Raw genomic sequence first — 21661 nt, forward strand, 5'->3', positions numbered from 1 at the left:
TAGTCTCCAGGAGTCTGTGTCAGCATGACCAGGTGCCGCTGTTTGCCACTAGGCTCGGGGGGAGCTGGCTGGCAGGGGACGGGGGCCGTTCCCGTTGCACTGTCCGCTGCCAGCATGACTCACGGGCTCGTGTGTGTGTGTGTGTGTGTGTGTGTGTCTGAAATTGGGGTGAACACAAATGAATGCTTGTTCCACTGACTAGAAGCGTCAGGACGCCGAGCTGCCTCGGCGGGGGACTCGGATGAGAAGCAATGGCAAGAAAGCCAGGGGACGATCTTGCCAGGAATAAGTGGCGCCTGAAAGGAGACGGGAAACGGACAGAAACTGCAGTTGCTTCTTAGGTTCTCACAGATTTCAACTTTATTAGAAAAGGGATTTCAAGTTCTCTCCAGGCTCTCAGGACTGGAGCTAAGGTTTAAGGGAGGCTTATTTCAACACGGGGAATAAAACAGAACAAGGCCCCACCCCATGCCAAAGACCCTGTTGGCTTTCTGGTCGAAGCAGCCCAGACATTTTTTTTTTTAGGGCTGCTTTTCTTGAGGAGGCGCAATGTCTGCCCAGGGGTTCACACAGATGGTCCAATGGTCGGCACAGACAACAGCGAGGAGGGCTCACTCCTCTCCATGCCCCTCAGGCTCCTCTCCGTCCCTCCTGGCTTCCTTCCAGAGACACAGAGCCCCCCCGAGGGTGGGGGGTCTGCCTGCTCGGACACAGCCCCCCGGGGCTCAGGTATACTCCCAGGCTCCCCATGAAACACTGGCTGTCCTAGATCCTGCTCCTTCAGGGCCCGGATCTCTGTGGTCAGAACAGAAGGGATTAACTCACGTGGCTCTGGGACATGCAATGGGGATTTTCAGAAGAGGACGGGCGGGGATGGAGGACTGAGGAAGACTTATACCCACCCCGACCACAAGCTAGAAGCAGCTTCATACGAACAGGGAGTATCTGATGGTCCCCATCTTCACACGCTACTCTCCAGGAAAGCAGCGTTCTCTTTTAATAGAAAATCATATCAACCAGACAAAACCTGTCAACGCTACATCATTTAGAATATGTACAGTTCCAAACATAACATTACAACTTTCAGGGAAATAAAACATACTTTTCAATAGGATACAAAAACATGCATCTCAAAGCCATTACTTTTAAAAAAACAAAACAAAACAGAGCAACACGTGAAATCCAGCCATGAAGTCAAGTTCTTGGCAGTACTCTCTCAGGAATGAGCTCTCTGGGTACTGGCCTTCACAGACTCACTCCACAAAAACAAAACCCAGAAAAAGATGCTTTCCTAAAAGACCACATCACAGGTGTTAAAAACATTGCAAGTTCACTCACAACCTGTACAGCACCTATGAGCACATGATCGGTACATAATCGGGGGGAAAGGACACAGTGAAATGACACACCAGGAGCACGGGCAGAGTTTGACGCTAAAACAAAGAACCACAGAGAATTCGAAGACCAGAAGGAACAGAGGAGGCCTGACCAATGACATGCTCACTGAGCCCAGGGAAGATCCCATTCCCAGGCGGGGGGTGGTGGTGGTGAGTGCTGTCACCGGGAGATATGGGGGCTCTGGGAAGACCAAGTGACAGGCATGCTCTGCCCGCGTGGACAGAGGGCAGCTTCTGGGCTCTGGGGTCGAGTCGGAGGAAGCATGCAGCAGGGGAGGGCGGGAGAGAGCACGCAGACCCGGGCTGGTTCCATGGCAAGAGGGAACCGCATGTATTTGGAAAGCAGTCTGGAAAACTGAAAGGAGCTCGGATTACAGCTCCGGGTAAATCGGGTTGAAGCGCCAGCTCTGTGGTAGGGGACTGTGTTGGAGATCTGTTGTGAGGGTTCACGAGATGCTGCTATGTCCTCTGACTTCCTGGGGAAGCGACATCAGGCAGGACTGTTGTTGGTGACTGGGTAGGTCATACAAGTTCGGAACGACTCAAGGTTAGGGGCGATGCAGAACTCCTGAACGGTAAGGCAATTTTATATATATATTTATATATTTATATATTTATATTTATACGTCTCAATATATAAAGGCATTTTTTTATAAATAAAATACAATAAGAGGGATAACACTTAAAACAGCGTTACTAATAATATAAATAAAAGCAGTCCACAGTAAGATTGCCCTAGAGGGAAAGTCATCTTCTCTTCCTAGTGCACAAAAATATCCAAACTCAATCTTTAAAAGCAGTTTATGACCCAAGGCTCATGCTAGTACACCTGTGTTTCCTGAATCAAAATGACTGCCCACAAACGTCTGCTCCCCAGTTTTCTAAAACTCCCTGTGCGACAGCACGGCTATGTCTCAGTTGGCCAAACACAGTAAGTCTTCATATTCTGTGCACGAGGATTCTGTCCTTTGCTAGTCACAGAAGTAAGGGATGCAGCTATCCCCCTGCAAAGCTAATGGCATCTATACCACGGGAAGAATAAATCCAGTATACTCTCAGTATGGCGATCTGGAATGCAGCACTCGATTCTACAGCGTCCCTAATACCTGACCCTGAAATGACACTCGCTACATTCTACCCAAAGTCATTCTTGCAGAGTGACCCAGCTCAAACAGCATACTTCGCTAACAGCTCTATTTATAAGATACGTAGGCATACATAAGGGAATACTGATGCATTTACAGAAACAGTTGCTTAACATAGTATTCTAGTCTATTTCACTGCAATTCTGAGGAACTGTGAACTTTTCTCATTTATTGCTGAAACTGCTCGACAATACATAAAGAGAATCATTTTCTATTATTTTTCCCCAAAGGGAAGCACAATCCAAAAGCAAGCAGTCATCCACTGAAGTTTGACTCAAGCTATTAAAATAGCTATTAAATAGGAGTAGTGTTTTTTGTGTGTGTGTGTGTGTTTTTTTTTTTTTTGATGTGGAGAAGAAAGGCCTTCCCAAGGCAGCTGCAAATGTCCTTGTCACTCAGAGGGAGCCGTAACTGTGATTTACAGGCTCCACTAACCAAAGCTTCAGGTGTGTGTTTATGATGACGACATTCTGAAAAAAGTCAGGAAATTTCAAACCATACCCTTTCCCTCCAAATTAAATCTTTTCTGACACTCACATCATCCAAGTATTGCCCATGCTGGAAGCTTGAAAAATAGTCATTTTCAGGTGGTGTGACACCGGGAGCACACTGGGGGTCTTTCTTTCCAAATCTACTTTCTTTCCGCTTTAAACTCATTTTGTTCCTACTCTTAGAAACAGTCAAAATGAGCCCTACAGTGACAATTGAATAAGCCAACCCAGTTTTGATGAGTGGGACCTGAGGGCTATCTTTTTCTCTCTAGCCTTGATCCCCTGTCTACATACCCCACAGACCTTAACCTCAACCATGATCATGACACTATCTGTGACTAGTGCCTAGAAAACTGAACATCATTTGTGCCCGTGTGAAAACAGAAAGCCAACAGGTCACCTATCACTTCTGTGGAAGGCACTCAAATTCATAAGACACCTGCTATTACAAACACTAAATTACAACCAAGTGTGACTTCAAATGTTCTCAGAAAGTCTGATAACACAATACATCAAAAGACAGCTTTCCATCTGAAAACTTCAGTTCCCTCTTAGCCAAACTGGCCAATAGGCTGGATCCTTGCAGGAGGAGCTCTTATGGTCACTGAGGTTCTCGGAAACATGGAATGATGACACCACTCTCAGATGATTGAGAACTACGCAAAACTAGGTTGCTTCCTACCGAGGGGGAGGAAGGAAGAGGGAAATTTTAAGGCATAAATAATATAAAAGGGCACACATTTTAAGATACATTCATAGGACATTACTACTACAAAAAAATAAATAATGATCTTCTCTGATTTGGATTCATGTCCTTCACACAGTTCATCCCCTAGCCTGTTTTGTGCAGTTACTGGCTTGAAGTGGGAACATGACTGGTCGTTTGCACACCCTCAGGTTTCTTGGGGTTGCTGAAGGACCCCTGCAGGGCTGTCTAAAGAAATGCCAGAAGGAGACCAGGTGGTCTTTTCAGTACAGTCCTTGGACACATCAGGCAAAATAAGAGGATTCCAACTTAAAATTTTGTTCTCTGTTTCTGAATGGACACAGCTGTCTCCTGAAAAACACAGAGGTTTGGGAGCATTATGAAATCAGAAAGGCGGATTTTTACACAACAGTCTCACAAAATTACTTTGAGCAATAAAGAAAAGAGTAATGAGTAAATGTAGAGCCCAGTTATGTTGAGCTTGACTTTGAGAAAGAAAGTAGGTTTCCGAGATTTAAAATAAGGTTGAGCTCTCATGAACAGCTGTATAATTCACCTCGGGGCTAAAGCAAACCCCTTAAAGCCCCACAAATAAGCATTCTAAGGAAAGGCTACAACTCCAGAAGCAATTCAAATGATAAAAAAGGCCCGTGATGATACAATACATTCTTTCAGCAATTCTACTGTTCAGGCACAAACCAAATCAAACCCCCTTGGATTTATTCTCCAAACTGTATTGGGATTAACATCCTGAGATGAAGGATCTGAATAACAGAATTTCACAGAATTCCTTATATAGTCAACTTTTTTGAAGTACCCAATACCCCTCACCCAGTATTTAAGAACTATGTGACTTGATCACAGACAGAACGTCCTGAAAGCAACTGTCCTCATATAGGTCTTACCTAACTAAAGACCAGCTAGGAACTCAAGATTTATAATGTCGCCTAGTACCTCTGTTGAACTCTGCTGTATCTTCTGTGCACTCAGAGTTGATCTCACTCCTACTGTCCTGACAGCAAGTATGCTGGGCAGGTCTTGGCGCCATGTCATCTCTGAAGTCCTCTTCAGGTGACTGGCCACAGTTGGGGACTGTGGAAGCCAGACATGCAGGCATCTTCATGTGACCGAGGGGCTTCATTTCCAAACCATCCTGAGGATAAGATGTTACCACTGGGACCACAGGAAGGGGGCTGCTGCTGAAAGTGCTATTAGTTTTCGTGAAACACCTAGAAAATACAACCAAAAGAAATAGGATTGTGTCTAGAGGGATTAATAATTATAAGACACTTATTTTGAAATATCATTTCATATTTTGTACTCCAAGGTTCTTAAGAAAGATTAGAATGCTTAAAATAATGCTTTAAGAATGCTTAAAAATAATGAAATGATATCACTATGATTTGATATAGTAAGAACTTAAAAATTACAGTTAAAATGGAATAGAGCAGGAGAATGCACCACTTAAGAATAAGACCATAGGGGCGCCTGGGTGGCTCAGTGGGTTAAGCCGCTGCCTTCGGCTCAGGTCATGATCTCAGGGTCCTGGGATCGAGTCCCGCATCGGGCTCTCTGCTCAGCGGGGAGCCTGCTTCCTCCTCTCTCTCTCTGCCTGCCTCTCTGCCTACTTGTGATTTCTCTCTGTCAAATAAATAAATAAAATCTTTAAAAAAAAAAAAAAAAAGAATAAGACCATATATGGGGGTGCCTGGGTGATGCAACTGGTTAAGCATCCGACTCTTGGTTTCAGCTCAGGTCATGATCTCAGGATCAAGATCTCATGGTCATGAGACCAAGCCCTGTATCAGGCTCCACGCTGAGCATGGAGTCTGTTTAAGACTCTCTTTCCTTCTCCCTCTGTCCCTCCCCTCCCCTAATAAATAAATACATCTTTAAAAAAAAAAAAAAACAAACAAACACCATATGTGAGGACCTATCTCACAGGCTTCCTTTGCCTTGGTCTGTGTCTGAAGTTGTCTTCCTTTTTACAACTAATTGGTTCCTGAATATAGCACACAGAAGAAAAAGGCCATTGGTCACTGGAAGGAACAGGGGAGAAAAGGAGGAAGAAGAGAACAGAAAGCTAAGAAACCTATGAACACATGAGAGGACTAATCTTATGAAAGCCAACAAACACACACTGCTTTGAAGTCAGATAATCCATTCCCTCTCGCCCTTGGAAAAAACACTACACAGATTAGACATTCAAAATCCAAGTTTTATTTTTAAATTTTTCTTTGTATAATTAGTTGCTAGAATTTATTAGCACTGAGCATTTCAATCCTGCTCTACTTTGATTTCTGGCCCTCATCTAAGATACGTGTTTTCTTTTCTTCTTTCTGTTCTTCAGATTGGATAATTTCTACTGACCTTCTAGTTCATTGATTCTTTCTTCTATTGTCTCCAATCTGCTGTTTAGCTCATTCAGTAAATTTTTCATTCCAGTTAATTATACCTTTCAGCTTGGAATTTCCATTTGGTCCTTTTTATTTTTTTTCTGTTTCTCTGCTGCAATCCCTCATATGTGAATTCATTGTATGTTTATCTTCCTTTAGGTGCTTGAACATATTTATAACAGCTGCCTTCAGTTACTGCCTGCTAATTGTGGTATCTGTGTCACCTCAGGGTCTTTTTCTATTGACATTTCCTCCTTAAATATCCTATTTTCCTACTTCTTCATCCATATAGTAGCTTTTTTTACTGGCTTCCCTGCCCCCCCCCCCCCAATTTTCTGGTTATTCTGTTGGCCTTGAACTCCACCCTCCGACACCTTCTGTTTGGGTCCTTGACCCAAGACTGGAGAATGCCCTCCAGCAAAAATCCATGAATAACGGTCAGACATTGTCTTTTAAGGTTAGATTTATTCAGTTTCTGCCTGCTTCTGTTTATTCTCCAATACTTCCAAATGGTCCAGATTTCATCATTATTACCTGTGGATGATAGAGCTAGTCCATCACTAACAGAAGCTGGAATTAGAGAAATATACTTTTTATTTCCACAATTATAAGAAGATTCTCCTGAAGTCATTTCATTTGGTTTTGATTTGGGCATGTTAGCACTGACTGGTAGTATGATGTAGCTAGGCAATGTTAGGGAATAAAGGTAAGCATTCTTTGGATTTCCACCTTTTTAACATGGAATGTTACATTTCTAGGGCAAATGAAAATCAGTCAAGGACGTCCACGAAAATGTTACTAGCATCTCTGTTGGTTCAAATTATTGGAAATACTGAATGCTAGGCAGGAAGAAAGATCTGAACCTGCAAGAGAGTAAGATATCTGTCAGAAAACAAGATCCTTAGTTTAAGTAAGTCCAACATTCATTTCAAATAGAGAAATGTACTTACTATACCTTTAGTGGAATTTAGACACTTGTCACCTGAAATGAAAGCAAAGTCTGTGAGGCATTAATTTGCACAGAACAGTTTGAGTAAAAGATATAGGACTGTATTTTAAGTTTTAATAATATAGAAGAAATATATACCTGATTCAAATAAAACCCAACTGTTTCCATGCATGTCTTAAGCCAATAAAAAATGAAAGAAGCCTAGTATAGAAGGAAGTTTGCTGGAGACAGAATAGGGCTTTGGGCTAGACAGATCATGATTCCAGGATAGTATGGTATTATTTGCTGCATGCTACATCTTATTCTACTCTAAATATTAAGAATTCCCTGGGATGCTGGCAAAGGTGAGCACTGATCTCCTGAGCTATTTAGTAATGTCTGTGTTATTGGGTTCTTTCCTTCTTGGATTTTGTCTGGTCTCTTCCATTGTCCAATGCCTACTCTCAGGTTCCTGAGACTCCCCCTGAATATTTTCAGGGATCAAATACAGACTCTAAGTAAGGTATTTACCCAAAATGGGGGACATGGTCAGAGGCAAAAACAAAAGAAAACAAAACAAAAAAATTAAAAAAACCACAGAAACCCTACCTTTCTGAATTCAGATACTACCAATGAAAACTTAATGGATATTATCCATTTATATAGATAACCTTACATACAAGAGCCCTTTATTCTAAAAGCATTTGCTGAACAACTTCTAAATGTTAGACACTGTGGTAGACACTAAAAATAAAAAGGTAAATACAGCAGATTTCCAACTTCCAGTCACACAGAGGAGATGGGACAAGTAAACAAATGGCTACCGTGTAACGTGGGGTTATATATGAAGATATAAAAGACACTGTCAGCACTCACCTGTGAAAAGGGTAATAGATGTGTGGCTGGTGAGAAAGAGTACTTTCCATGTGGCCAGCTAGAGACCAGCGTCTACTCTTTCCTAAGAGTTCAGACTCAACTGTCTTATAGTCGAGGAAATTACATCAGGTAGCAATTACAGAGCTAGAGAATAAGAAGGATTCTGATTTCCCCAAACCAGAAATATCTCTGGTTAGGGGAATCTAGATGGCTACCATGACTTGCTGGAAATAACCTTTAAAAAATTAAATTGCTGTTTTCTGGCTATGACTGATTAGTTTGTATCACGACTCTCCTGCCAAGGACGACTACAAAGAATGGAGAAATTTTTACTTTAAATCTGTTGAAGTCATCAGAGGGCAACTACCCAAAAAAGCAAGCACCTGAACAGCTGGCTCTCCAGAGAAAAGGTAAATGTTGAACCTGAGTTTTAATACCACTTTTCCTGGGGGCGCCTGGGTGGCTCAGTGGGTTAATACCACTTTTCCTCTTGAGGCATTTGCCCGATTCAGTGCAAAAAGAAAAGGCTGAGACATCAAGCAGAAGGTGGTGGCTACAAAGCTAAGATGCTGAGCAGGCCTCCCAGCACTTTCATGGCATTGGGAAGACAGAAACTAGAGTTGAGTCTCCTAAAGAGAGAAACACTTTCCGTTGGGACCCTTGAAGATTTACGCTGTACAAATAATGGTGATGTAGAAGTAGACACTGCTTTTGTAGCCACGGAAGCTCAGCAGTAGAACAGCTCTGTTCCAGAGTGGAGAAAAATGATGTGCCCCTTGCCAAACTGCCTGCTAAAACCAATCCTTCTGGAGAAAGAACTCCTCCTCCAGAGCCTCTGTGAGTTTTTATACGCACTGCCTAGAATTCATAAAAAACTACCAAGCCCATCAAGAGAAAGGAACAAGAGAAAAGTAAGTGATGCATATACTGAGTTATGAGGCAAAGACTTTGAAAGACCTGGATGCATATATTCATGAAAACAGATGACAAGACGAGGAATTTTACTAGACACCTAGACCCACTATTGGGATTTCTACAGTAAAAAAGTAGAATAACTGAAATTGAGAACTGAATACACGGGGCGAAGAGCTAACTGGGCACAGATGAACAGAGGTTCACATACACGAAGCAGGCGTTGCACCCCATTCAGACTGGAGGGCAGAGACAAAAAGGATGGGAAATAGAGTAGGAAACTTAAAAGACATTTAAGGCATAGTGAAAAGGGAAAAGCTCAAAACATATACAGTTGGAGTCTCTCTGAAGGAGAGAAAAGAGAATGGGACAGAAGCCATATATGGAGATATAAGGGCTAAGAATTTCCTAAAACTGATGAAAGCTCCAGCATGGATATGAGAAGTCCTATGAACCCCAAGCCATTCAGAATAAATACAAAGACGAGTACACTTCTGGATGTGAACAATTAAACTGCTGAAAGCAAAACACAATGTGAAAACCATAAATGCAGCCAGAAGAAACAGACATTATTACTTTGACAGGGAACAGTACTAACTGCACAGATGATTCTTCACCAGAAATGACAGAAGCAATAATGCGACATGATTAAAGTACAAAAAGAAAGTAACTGCCAACCTAGAATTCAATGAACTGTAAAAAGGATCCTTCGAAAAGGAAGAGGACCTGAAGGCGTGTTCAGACCAAAATGCTGGGAGCCTCTGTGACCCTCAGACCTGTTATTATAAGAAATACAAGAAATAACAGAGGCAGTTTTTCACGTTGAAGAAACGATTGCCAGCAGACGCGAGAAAGGAAATACAGAAAGGAACCAGGAGCAACAAAGAAAGGGAGTGTCAGGAATTCTGAATAAATACTGACTTCAAGAAACAGTAACTATAATGTCTTAGAGGATTTTAAATATTTGTAGAATGAAAACCTGTGACAAAAATAACATAAAACCCTAGAGAAGGAATGGAATTAAAATGGTCTAGAAGTTAGTAAAGAACTGAGGTAAATGGGACTCTGATTAAAGTAATGGTATCCATCGCTTCTCGGCCTTTTGGCTAAGATCAAGTGTAAAGTAATGGTATCCAGCACCACGCACATAGTTCATGGCACACAGTAGGATCTCAAAAATGTTGAACTAATAAACATTAAAACATCATATTTTGGGATGCCTGGGTGGCTCAGTCGTTAAGCATTGGCCTTCAGCTCAGGTCATGATCCCAGGGTCCTGGGATCAAGCCCTACATTGGGCTCCTTGCTCGGTGGGGAGCCTGGTTCTCTCTCTCCCTCTGCCTGCTGCTCCCCCTGCTTGTGCTCTCTCTGTCTGTCAAATAAATAAAATCTTAAAAAAAAAAAAATCAGATTTAAAAAAATATATCCTTTTTCTTAAGCAAGTAAATTCATTATCAGGGGCAGGGAGGGGCCATGACTAAACTAACTGGAAAATACCTGTAATACCTTGTTAATGCCCAGTACTAAGGTGAGACATGTCCACTAAAGGGAGAATGAACAGATACACTTACCCTTGAAGATTTTTGTATCCCTGCCATAGTTATCTGGGTCCTCGTTCAACACAGGCTCTGCTGTCTGGGTTTTCTTTTATCTGTTGGTTTCAAAGTCGTCTGACTTAAACTTCAATCTCCATGAGGGCAGGCAATGCTTAGCCTCAGTGTCAGAGAAAGCTCTTAAAACAATGAGACATACAACACACAGTCTTGTCCTTTAAAAAAAAAAAAAAAAAAATCCCGACGATGAAGCTGTAAAATTAACTAACTGAGCTTCTGGCTTGATGCCTCATTTCTTTGCAAGAATCTAGAAGTCATGCAGAAACCCTAGAAACCCAAAAGACCAAAAAGGGTCATCAGGTCAGAAAGAAAAGTTTTCATTTAAAAGAAGCAAAGTCAAACTAGGAAAAAAAGAAAAAAAATACTTGCCAGTATTAGAAAAACCAGGGAAGTTCCCTAAAAACAAAATTTTATAAATTAGTAATTTGTTTGGGTTCACAGAAGAGGAATGAAATTTCACAATGTTAACATAAAATAATGACGACTCACCGAGTAGTAAGGAGCCTTAAATTTTTCTGTTTCTTTCCTTTTGGTTTCTTTTTTTCCTGTTCATTTCTTTCATTTAAAGTGAAGGATGAGGTTTTTAAATGAAGTGTGGGGGCAGCCCTGACAGTCTGAGTGTGAGGCACCTTTGTGAGGCAGCCGAGGTGAATCACATGGTGGGGCAGGACCCAAGGGATGGCCAAGACAGAGGGGCCACGGCCAACTGTGTGTGATGGAGGATAACCTGGTCTTCTGTGCCGGAGCAAACACACAGGTTGAACACACAAGAGGTTTTAAAAGAAATGACATATATTTCACAAGAAAAAAAAAGTACAATTTTATAGTTCCCTATTCTTTGGTATCTATTTTTCAGCAAAGTGAGAGGATAGCAGCAGCTGTTTACTTTGGTTCTGAATCGTGACTCTCCATTCACAGAATGGTGTTGACAGTAAGATCATACTTTGAGTTAGACTGACCCACTTTCCAAGAGGATACACCAAACGGATTTAAAATTTTCCAGTACACTAAATCTTAACTCCTAATCATCAGGAATTAACCATTTAGATAACCACAAACCACATGTAAATAATTTCATTCTATCCCAGGTATCTACCGCTGTTGGCATAAAAATGGCTTCAACTTAGGGGTTATGTGCTAAGACGTAAGCATAGAGGACAAAGTATACAAAAAGGAATGGGGCGCCTGTACGGCTCCGTCAGTTAAATGTCTGCTTTGGCTCAGGTCATGATCCTGGAGTCTTGGGATCGAGCCCTGCGCTCTCCCTCTGCTCCTCTGCCCTGCTCGTGTTCTCTCTCTCCCAAATAAATAAAAATCTTTATAAAATAAAATTTTAAAAAATATATATAATACCTGCTCTGAATAGAATTAGGAATACAGCATGTGAAAACAATTTTACTGATTAATACCTCAACTAAAATTTCCTTTTTTTCTTTTTCAAAGATTTTATTTATTTATTTGACAGAGAATGAGACAGCAGGAGAGGGAACACAAGCAGGGGTAGTAGGAGAGGGAGAAGCAGGCTTCCTGCAGAGCAGGGAGCCTGATGCGGGGGTTGATTCCAGGACCCTGAAATCATGACCTGAGCTGAAGGCAGGTATTTAACAACTGAGCCACCCAGGCACCCTCTGAACTAAAATTTCTAAAGCTGTCAGGTAATCACATGAAAGAATATCTATAAAGACCCCAATCTACAGGCAGTGAGAGACAGAACAGGTCAAATGAGTCTATCTGCAAATATCTGACATTTATCAAGATGCTCTTCCACTGCACATTTTACAGTTCATATAGTCAAAGAGTTTATAATTTCACTGCCTCAGGGTTCCCAGATAATCCTTCAATTGCAGTTATTATTGGCTTAAGGTAGAGTGAAAGTTTTCACGGAGTTGTCTCTGGCTCAATGAAATGACTTCTCTTAATTTTAAGTTTAAAAACATTGAGTAAATAGAACTCTGGGCATCTTGCCACAGACAAAAATATGTGCTAAAACAGATTCAGGTGGTCTGAGACCTGTTAGTTTACCAAGATATGTTTTCAGTTAACAGGACAGACCTGACAAACCTGTAAGACAGAAGAAGGACTATTACAGTGTCATAAACTTGAACCAACCATCTGAGGAGCACACACTGGGAAGTAAGAGACTGGCACAGAATTGCGCTTGGATGAGTGTGTTGCATGAGTATTTCACTAAATGTATTTTGGACATTCCAGGAAAACTACCGAGGACCCCTAAAATATTTTCTAGCGAAGTGTTCCATTTCTGTATACCCAGTAGCTGGATATTTGATAAGCACGGTTACGGACAGAATTACTCTGAGTAGATACCTGCGTAAGTTTCCTCTTTTGGTTATGGTGAGAGGGCAAAGACTGGATCTCCATGAATCTCTTGGATGTATGACACGTACGTTCATGAGTACGTCCTTGAGACTTCTGAAACAGTCACATCTTGGTGGTGGTGTGTTTTACTAGTCCGCTCACTTCTGTTTCCTCTTGCCTCAGTGTCTCCGTCAGTTTGCTGACCCAGGCTTATTTTTGGAAGCTCATCAGTTACTAGGCAACAGCACCCTGATGACATTCCCCCAGGGCCATGGCTGTCCCCCACTCTCATCGTATACTCTTTACTGGATGTAATGACCCCCCTCTCAAAGTGGGAGCTGCCCTTTGGGAATTAGTTTACTGGCGATTGTCACATAATAGATGACAATAAATGACTACATTACTGAACATGACAAGCTCACACACACACTATCTTACAAATAAAAGACCAAAAAACACTATCCTAACCACCTAACTCCCTGAAAATGCCCCCTTAGTCTCCATTTTATAAGTAGGAAATACAGAACTTCCCCAAAAGGAAGGTGCTGAGCAATTTGAAAAATCAGACACAGGGGCCCCTGGATGGCTCAGTCGGTAAGCGTCTGGCTCTGGTTCAGGTCATGATCCCAGAGTCCTGGGATGGAGCCCCGCATTAGGCTCCCTGCTCGGTGGGAAGCCTGCTTCTCCCTCTCCTGCTCCTGCTTGTGTTCTCTCTCTTTTGCTGTGCCTCCTTCTGTCAAATAAATGAAATCTTAAAAAAAAAAAAAAATAATAACAGTGCTTTGAATTTTTTTTCTTAGGGAACGAGGCAAGATTACCACAGATGGGAAAGAAACCAAGTCTTAGGTTCTGTGTGTTTTCTGCCTCTGGTTTTTAGTTCTGAAGTAGCTATGTGATCAGCCATAGGAGACAGACTGAGTTTTAACAGATTCACTTGCTGGGGGAAAAAATTTAGGCATAATCAACAAGAAGTCATTTTCATACTTAACAAACCAGCTGGGTAGCTCAACTCGTAAGCCAGAATGAGCCAGTACTCTAACGAAATGTTCGCATGCTCCTCTCTACACACTATTTTTTTTTAAATTTTATTTATTTATTTATTTATTTATTTGGCACAGAGAGAGAGAGATCACAAGTAGGCAGAGAGGTAAGGCAGAGACAGAGGAGGACACAGGCTCCCCGCTGAGCAAAGAGCCGGATGTGGTGCTCGATCCCAGGACCCTGAGATCATGACCTGAGGTGAAGACAGAGGCTTTAAGCCACTGAGCCACCCAGGCGCCCCTCTACACACTATTTTTATCTGCATATATCTGACCCCAGTGGAAGGTTCCCAGTGGATGAAAGAGTATCCCCATGCCCAGCAACACACAGACTTTAAAGGTCGTCATTAGGCAAAACCTCGGAGATCATTCATGGTATCTGCGCTTCCTAAGGCATTAACTTTATTTCTCCTCCTGACATCAGCCACGTATAGCTTGCGCTTTTTCCCCCAAATGGATTATATCCATTTTTCCAAGCTCACTTTTACTTGGCTACTTCCTGCCCACTTCCAATCTTTCTAGAACCCTTAATAACTTGTTCCTTCCTGATGGGACCTCTCTGTTCATCTGTGAATTCCATCAGTGTCCTCTCTACTCTTTTACAAATTATCAAGACTGATGGTAAACAGGCAGGATTTAACGTCAATCCTTTCCCATTAAGCTAGCCAAGCAACTGACAAAAACCCCAATTGATTACATATCCAGAACCGTGCCACTGCCTTTTAAATTGAGAAGAGGAGGAGAGAAGGAGGATAGAAAGTTTTTGATTTATTTGATTAAAATCTGTTACATTCTTGAAATGCACAAGGATTTCTCAATTAAGTCTTTAGTGGAGGGGATGGACTCCCCACAAAGCCACATTCTATACACCTCTTTCTAGCTGTCCATGGTGAGCTATTACAAATCACTCTTAAACCGTGAAAAGCGTTCAAATTAGCTGAATACAGTGAAGCAGGAATTTACAACATGCCACGAGAGCATGAGAATCAATAAAACTCCGCAGACTGCTGCAATGTACATTTCCTCGTACTTGTTCTCACATTTTCATATCAGTATTCCAATTTAGACAATAAAAGCCACGTTTTCTCTCCAGATAGCTACTGCCAAAACAGAGGGATGATAAAAGGGGACTAAGGCTGACACTGACTTGTTTCTTAGGAGCCCACTCTACAAAATACATTTAAGTTTCAACCCAAGAAGGCATGGCAGGACACTATGCAGCTAAGATTGCAGGGGGGTCAGGCCCTAAGCAAGACTGCCTCAGTTCTTAGGCATCTGTGGAATATAAGACCCACCTTGCGTAAAGGTGAGTTTGATGTGGGGTCTAGAAGGATGACTCCCAAGGGTATGCGCTAAGGGGTAAACAGTTTCTCCTCATCTCCTGCAGTGATTCCTAGCTCAGTGGTTGCACCAAGTTACCTAGATAACCCCTTGCCTGCCTCCTCAACCAATCCCTCGTATCTTTTTTTTTTTCAATTGGCACTTTCTAAATCTCGCAAACCTATCTACTTCTCTTCTTGCCTACTGCAACAATCCTAGCGCCCAGCTTCTCCTCTGAGCTACTGCAATAGCCATCTGATTGGTCCCCTGTATCCTCTCTTGCCCCAACCAATTTATTCTCCAAACTCCATCCAGAATGTTCTAGTACAATGCTGGCCTACCTAAAATCTCTTGCTGACTCACCACAGCTCTGCATGACCTGCTTTTGCTCACCTTTTACCTCTGGCTCCTTCACTTATGAGGCTCCTGCCACATTAGTCTTCCTGAAGCTCTGTATGAATCCTGGCATTCTGCTTACAGATTTTGTGTACATGGTACCTTGTCTTTGCCTGGAAAGTTTTAAACCTATCTCCTCCTCTTTCACCTAGTTTTACAAATTCTTCACAGCTTTAGAGCAAAACATCACAAGCTTGGGAAGGCTGCTCTTTTCTAATACACTCTTTACTTTTGCTTTATAACATCCAGTTTTAAGTATATAGTCATTTTTATGATTTATTTGTATCCTTTTGAAAAAAGGTATGTCTCCCCATCAAACTATAAGCTCAAAACCAGGCAGGGACAATGCCTAGTTTGCTTACTATGTCCCAGGACCTAGCTGGGTGTCCAGCCCACTACATACTTGCAACAAATGTTTGCTGAATGAATAAATGAACGCTTTTTCCTTTCACTCTCCTTATGCTATCCTACCCCTTTCTCATCTCCTCAAAGACATTTCAAATAACAGCACCAGGATCTGACACTTTTTATTATTGTTATTATTATTATTATTTATTATTATTTTAATGTAGGCTCAACACCCAGCGTGGATCCTAATGTGGGACTTAAACTCATGCCCCTGAGATCAAGACCTGACCTGAAACCAAGAGTCAGATGCTTAACCTACTAAGCCATTCAGGTGCTCCTTCTCAAAGACATTTCAAGCCCATAAGCAAAAAATAATTAAAGAGAGACTACATTATAATAAGGATGTCTAATCACTTTAAATAAGTATGAAATAGGGCAAAACAACGCCTTAAATAACTAAAAATAATCAGCCATGGCTACTGTCGCCCTTGGAGATCTCACCCATATTTAAGTTCTATTACTTAGATGCAAATGACTCCTGAATATGTCTCATAGTACCGATCTGCCCCCTGAACCCAACACCAACACCTTCATCTATCTCCTTGGCTTAGACAGCCGACTGGCACTTGGACCTCTAAATGCCCAAAACCAAATCCGTCCCTTTTTCTCAATACATCATTTTATTAAGTTCCCCCATCTGTCCGTCTTTCCTTCCTTTCTTTTTTCCAAGATTGTATTTATTTATTTGAGAGAGAGAGTATGAGCAAACACAACTTGGGGTGGGGGGCAGACGAAGAGGGAAAAGCAGACTCTTCACTGAGCAGGGAGCCCAACATGGGGCTCGATCCCAGGACCCTGGATCATGACCTGAGCTGAAGGCAGACGCTTAACCCACTGACCCACCCAGGTGCCCCTTATGTTCCTTATTTCTATAACTATTACCATGGCAATTACCATGCCATCCATGCTTGAAACTTTCTGTTCATTTTGAACCTCCTTTATTTTTCTAGATCCCTATCCGTCAATGGCCAAGTCCTAAAGAGTCCCACTCTAGGGGCACCTGGGTGGCTCAGTTAGTTAAGCATCTGACTCTTGATTTTGGCTCAGGTCATGATCAGGGTCATGAGATCAAAACCCACGTTGGGGTCCACGTTCAGCGGGGAATGTACTTGAGATTCTGTCTCTCGCTCTCCCTCTGCCCCTTCCCACCCCTCTCTTGCATAAACAAATAATCCTTAAAAAAAAAAAAAAGAGTCCCACACTAGAACTTCCCCCATCTCTTCCTTCCTACACCTGTTCCTTGCATGAAAGCTAGGGTCTTCGTTACAGAAACCATCAGGCTGGTCTCTTCCCTGCAATCCCACTGCGTCCTGCTACCACTAATCAAGCCTAAAGACATCTCTCGAATACAGGGCTCCCCTTCTCAAAAATCTTCCAGAGAAATACGATGCAATTAACCCACTGTTTTTCAACATTTAACCAATATCCCCACCTCTGCTTAACATAAAAAAAAACCCTCACATCCCTCCCACACCTTTATTATTGAAACATACATGCCTCGATTAATAAAATACAATATTGCTTAAAAAAAAAATGTTAACCATCATCTGAGCTTTCAGAGAGTCACAATCCCTGATGAAGTTACGATAACAGAATAAGGAAAAAATTTGAAATACTGCCCGAATTACCAAAATGTGAAAGAGACACAAAGTGAGCAGACGCTGTTGGCAAACGGGCATCGACAGACTTGCGTGATACCCAGTGGCCACAAAAACACAGTATCCACAAAGTGCGATAAAGCAAAGAAGCACAATAAAATGATATAAAATATAAATGATATAAAATAAAATGGGCACGCCCGTGTTTACTAGGTAAGCCCTCATCTAACATAACTGAAATTATGCCTCTAAGTGTGTCCACCTTAGTTCAACGGGCATTCAGAAATGTAAAAGTACTGTTAGTGATGTTAATATTCTAAAAGTGTAAATGCACTAAAATTGTGCTTCTCCATCTCTCAGCGTTCAAAGCTTATTCCAGATTTTGTCAGTTGGGGTATCTTGAGCAAAGATAGCTGTTTTCGATTTCAAAGTCAAAAGAGTTAGAAGCTTTACATTTAATGATTCCAGTTTTCCAGAGTTGAAGGTAGGTATTTACTGATATTTATCTGGCAGATCGCTAAGCATTAAAATCACATAATGGCTCGTGGGAGCCAGAGAAGACATCTGGCTAACCATGGAGGCAACGCAGGCAAGCCAAGACTTGCCCTAAACAGGCAGACACTCATGTAGGAAAGAAGTAAATTTAAGCCAGGGACAAACAGAAGCTGATTTTCTCAGACTAAAGAGAACACACCTATGTTCCTAGGTAACCCCACACATGAAATGCAAGAAGTCACCAACTTAAAAAATTAATAGAACTGTAACTGCCCATTGTCTTAAAAGGGAAAAAAAACCACATATAACAAAACCTCCCAATACTATACAAATATACTCACTCACACACACATTCACCCACACAAATATACAAATGGCCATGAATGCAAGATGGTAGATACCGCTCATAAAAGTTCTTTTAAGGAAATGGGATGTCTTTTTGGTACCAGGATGGCAACTTCGTCATAAAGACGTGATTAGCAGCAAATTACCAAAATCTATCATCAGAGTATGTTGGGGTGATTTTACATTTCCTAGGGCAATTTTCCATTTTTCAGATAAGGATATAGTCACAGAGAGATTATGTAACTTTCCCCCAAGATTACAGATTTAAGCAGCAGCAAATCCTATGTCTATCTGCTTATTCTCAAGTCCGAGGTTCTCATGTAACATCGCTTTAATGCCAATGTTGAACTGAGATCTGCCGATGGCCACAAGAATCACATAGAAAAATACATTACGTCTTTAGGCAATACCATTTGTCTCAATTAGGTCTCTTCGATTACTTACCAGGTGTATGAAACATCTTTAGTATGTTCTTAACAAACTGTGATAAAGCCTACAGCCAGCTCAGGACAAAAATATGGCTTCAATGTTATAAACAACTTAGAATTTAGCTAGGGTCAGACAGAATTTTAAAAATGTAACAAACAACTCAGTACACAAAATAGGCAGATAGCTCCTGCTAACACAGACACCCTAAGATGGGCTAAGTAAAAGATAAGGACAAATCTCCAGGAAGTTTTATTGCTTTTGCTATGTGACTCTCAAAACACACGCTGAGAAATGTACTGGTCAATCTGTAGTTGACCAGCTACTTCCAAGTTCTGGTTTTGGTACCTTCCAGACACAGCTCTTAACCTTGTAAATGATTTAAAAATGTAGGTCCCACTTCATTTCAATAATGAAATACCCAAACTCCAGTCCATACTCATATTTAATGTACTAACTCTAATACAATTGCTAAATTGTAGAGTTTTAGGGCTGGGGAGGACTTCTGAGACAATGTCACCCAATACCATTGTTACGGGAGAAAAAGGACTAAGGTTTCTGAAGGACACAACTTTAATACAATGGAATATCTGATACTCTTTTGGAGTTATTATGTATAGAGGCAGCCTGAAAGCTTCCTGGATATTGTCAAAATTGAAATGGACATGTTACTCTACATTTTTCTATCTTGTGTGAAATATTGTAAATGCACATGTCACTTAATGATTTTTTCAAATCCCCCAAATTAAAAGAAAGCTTCGAAAAAAAAAAAAGTGAGATTTTGCTACTTAATTATCGCAAGGTTTTAAGAATTTAAAAAAAAAAAAAAAAAAAAGGTACTGAATAATCCGGTAAGAAAATTTATGAAAACACATTACTTTATACATTTATCTGCCCCCTAACATTCAAACACACTCTCATTCATAACACAGAGTGGAAAAGAACAGGTGAAAAAAGACAAAGTCTGTATATAGAAATGACTCTAAAGATTTCACAAACATCAAAACTTTTAATAATATCTCAGTAGGAAACAATATCTTTAATACTGTCCATCTATCTCAAGACCCCAAGGCCCAGAAAGGTGAAGATTACAAAGCAGGGCCAAAAAATTAGTAACAGCCCTCCACTCAAGTCTCCAAATTCTGAGATTTATAGCTAGGTACTGTCAAGAACCTCCTTTGGTGGAGGGGGCAAAAACAAGAGTCCTACCCCATACTCCCAGCAACCCACGCAAACACAGAGCCGTGTACCTGTTGTTGTTCCGACAGTTTCGACAGTTAACGCACTCCAGTGGGTCGGTCCGGGGTACTGCTGTGTACAGTCCACCACCCTGGTCAGGGACAGAAGTACAGGGAAAAAGAGAAACACACATCGTGAAGATACCACAGACCTGAAACTGAACAGCCCCAAACAGAAAAGCCAGGCCAGTGATAAACAGCTACACAGTCTATTTCAACCAACCCCCAAACAAAGTTACGCTTATCATTCTTCACCAATAGTTACAAGGGAGTTCCATACAACACTGAAACTACACTTTACAAACTGACTGCCATGTTTTTTTCCATGTATATTTGTCCTGAAAGGAGCCAAAGAAATGGAGAAATTTAGTCACTTCCCCTTCAGTGGTTCAAACCTACTGGGTCCTAAATACACTGTAAGTTAGAACCTCCTGTTCATTTTTACTTTTCTAGCAGTTAAGGAACGATTTCATGTGATGCCAGTTAGAGAAACAGGGTGGAAATCTGTTTGAATGATGTCACAAGATAAACCCATCTTCATTTTCCTGTAATTATTTCGATTAGGTCTGTTCACTTGACTCACTAAGTTTTAAAACATGTTATATTTTTCCAGATGGAGTAGATTCTCAGCCAGCAATGACTTGGAGGGGAGGATTAATATTTTGATGTTGCTTTTGGCGGAAACTGCCCAGCAATTAAGACAAATGCCCAGATTAACACATACCTCACTGTAAAACGCTTGCTTGACATATACAATGTCAAGAGTTCTCCACAACTGAAGTTCAGAATTGAACGAGCCTTTCGGTCAGAGTAAAAATTCTGCTTTCAGATAAAAACCAGCAGAACTGAGTCTGATAAAGGTGGGAGAGGTTGTTCCAGTACACCCAAACCCAGGGCAGTTCTTCAAGGTTAAGGAAAGTTCAGGCAATTGTTTTTCCCAGAATACTTTCCATTTCCATTCATCTCATAACAACAGCCAGAAGCTAAGCAAACCAAAAGTACTGAAAACGTCCCTCAACATTCTTGATCCAACTAGCAACAGGGATTTTTAAAGAAAACATTGCGAGAAAGAATAGCTTCTGTTACGTTCCGTCTGTGAGCAGAAGCTCCAAAGCTTCACAAAATGAAGTCAGCCTACAGGGTAATGTGTTACGTGAATCACCAAACACATCGAAGTTAATTCGATGATTTTTATGATCACCAGTATTTTGAAAAATTCCCCACTTCCTCCCATCCAGAAAAGACAAGAAAACTAATGAGTAAAAACCACAGATGAGAGCCTCTAAAATTGTACACCCGAAGGGGCAACTATTATTTAAATAGTAATTCATTGTTCAAAAAAACCCAAACTGCCGTGTCCAAATCCTCAATCAAACATCAGATTTATTTTTTTTCTTCTTACGGAAACAGCATGTGCTATTCAAACCTTAATGTTCTCTCCTTTCGTTTCTTGGACACTGTTAGTAGTTTGGACCAGGTGACTAAAAAAGTTTACGAAGTCTGAATATAAGCCATGTCTTTCCACGTAAAATAATGAAATCATTATTCTCTTTTGGTAATGAGATGCACTCAAGCAAACTAGGTATTTTTCTACAATACACTAAAAATAGATCAC

The 21661-nt window shown here is 41.2% G+C and overlaps 1 protein-coding gene across 14 annotated transcripts in view; it reads right to left on the reverse strand.

Annotated features, from left to right (window-relative positions):
- Window positions 1-334: 334 nt before the first annotated feature.
- CDON (cell adhesion associated, oncogene regulated) overlaps window positions 335-21661 on the reverse strand; it is a 100079-nt gene continuing 78752 nt past the window's right edge. For 6 of the 14 annotated variants that reach the window (XM_059184249.1, XM_059184260.1, XM_059184222.1 and 3 more), the window contains 3 exons: window positions 20059-20138; window positions 4694-4968; window positions 335-4090 (listed from right to left, as the gene is read on the reverse strand). In XM_059184249.1, the coding sequence (XP_059040232.1) occupies window positions 3927-4090; window positions 4694-4968; window positions 20059-20138 (519 nt within the window). In that variant the 3' untranslated portion in view covers window positions 335-3926. Of the gene's footprint in view, window positions 4091-4693; window positions 4969-5936; window positions 6999-7085; window positions 7118-10422; window positions 10732-10833; window positions 10861-10953; window positions 11200-20058; window positions 20139-21661 lie in introns of those variants that run through there. The other 8 variants (XM_059184271.1, XR_009356562.1, XR_009356564.1 and 5 more) reach the window with 8 other exon arrangements.

Source organism: Mustela lutreola, chromosome 1 (genome assembly GCF_030435805.1).
Source record: "Mustela lutreola isolate mMusLut2 chromosome 1, mMusLut2.pri, whole genome shotgun sequence".
Classification (NCBI taxonomy): domain Eukaryota; kingdom Metazoa; phylum Chordata; class Mammalia; order Carnivora; family Mustelidae; genus Mustela; species Mustela lutreola.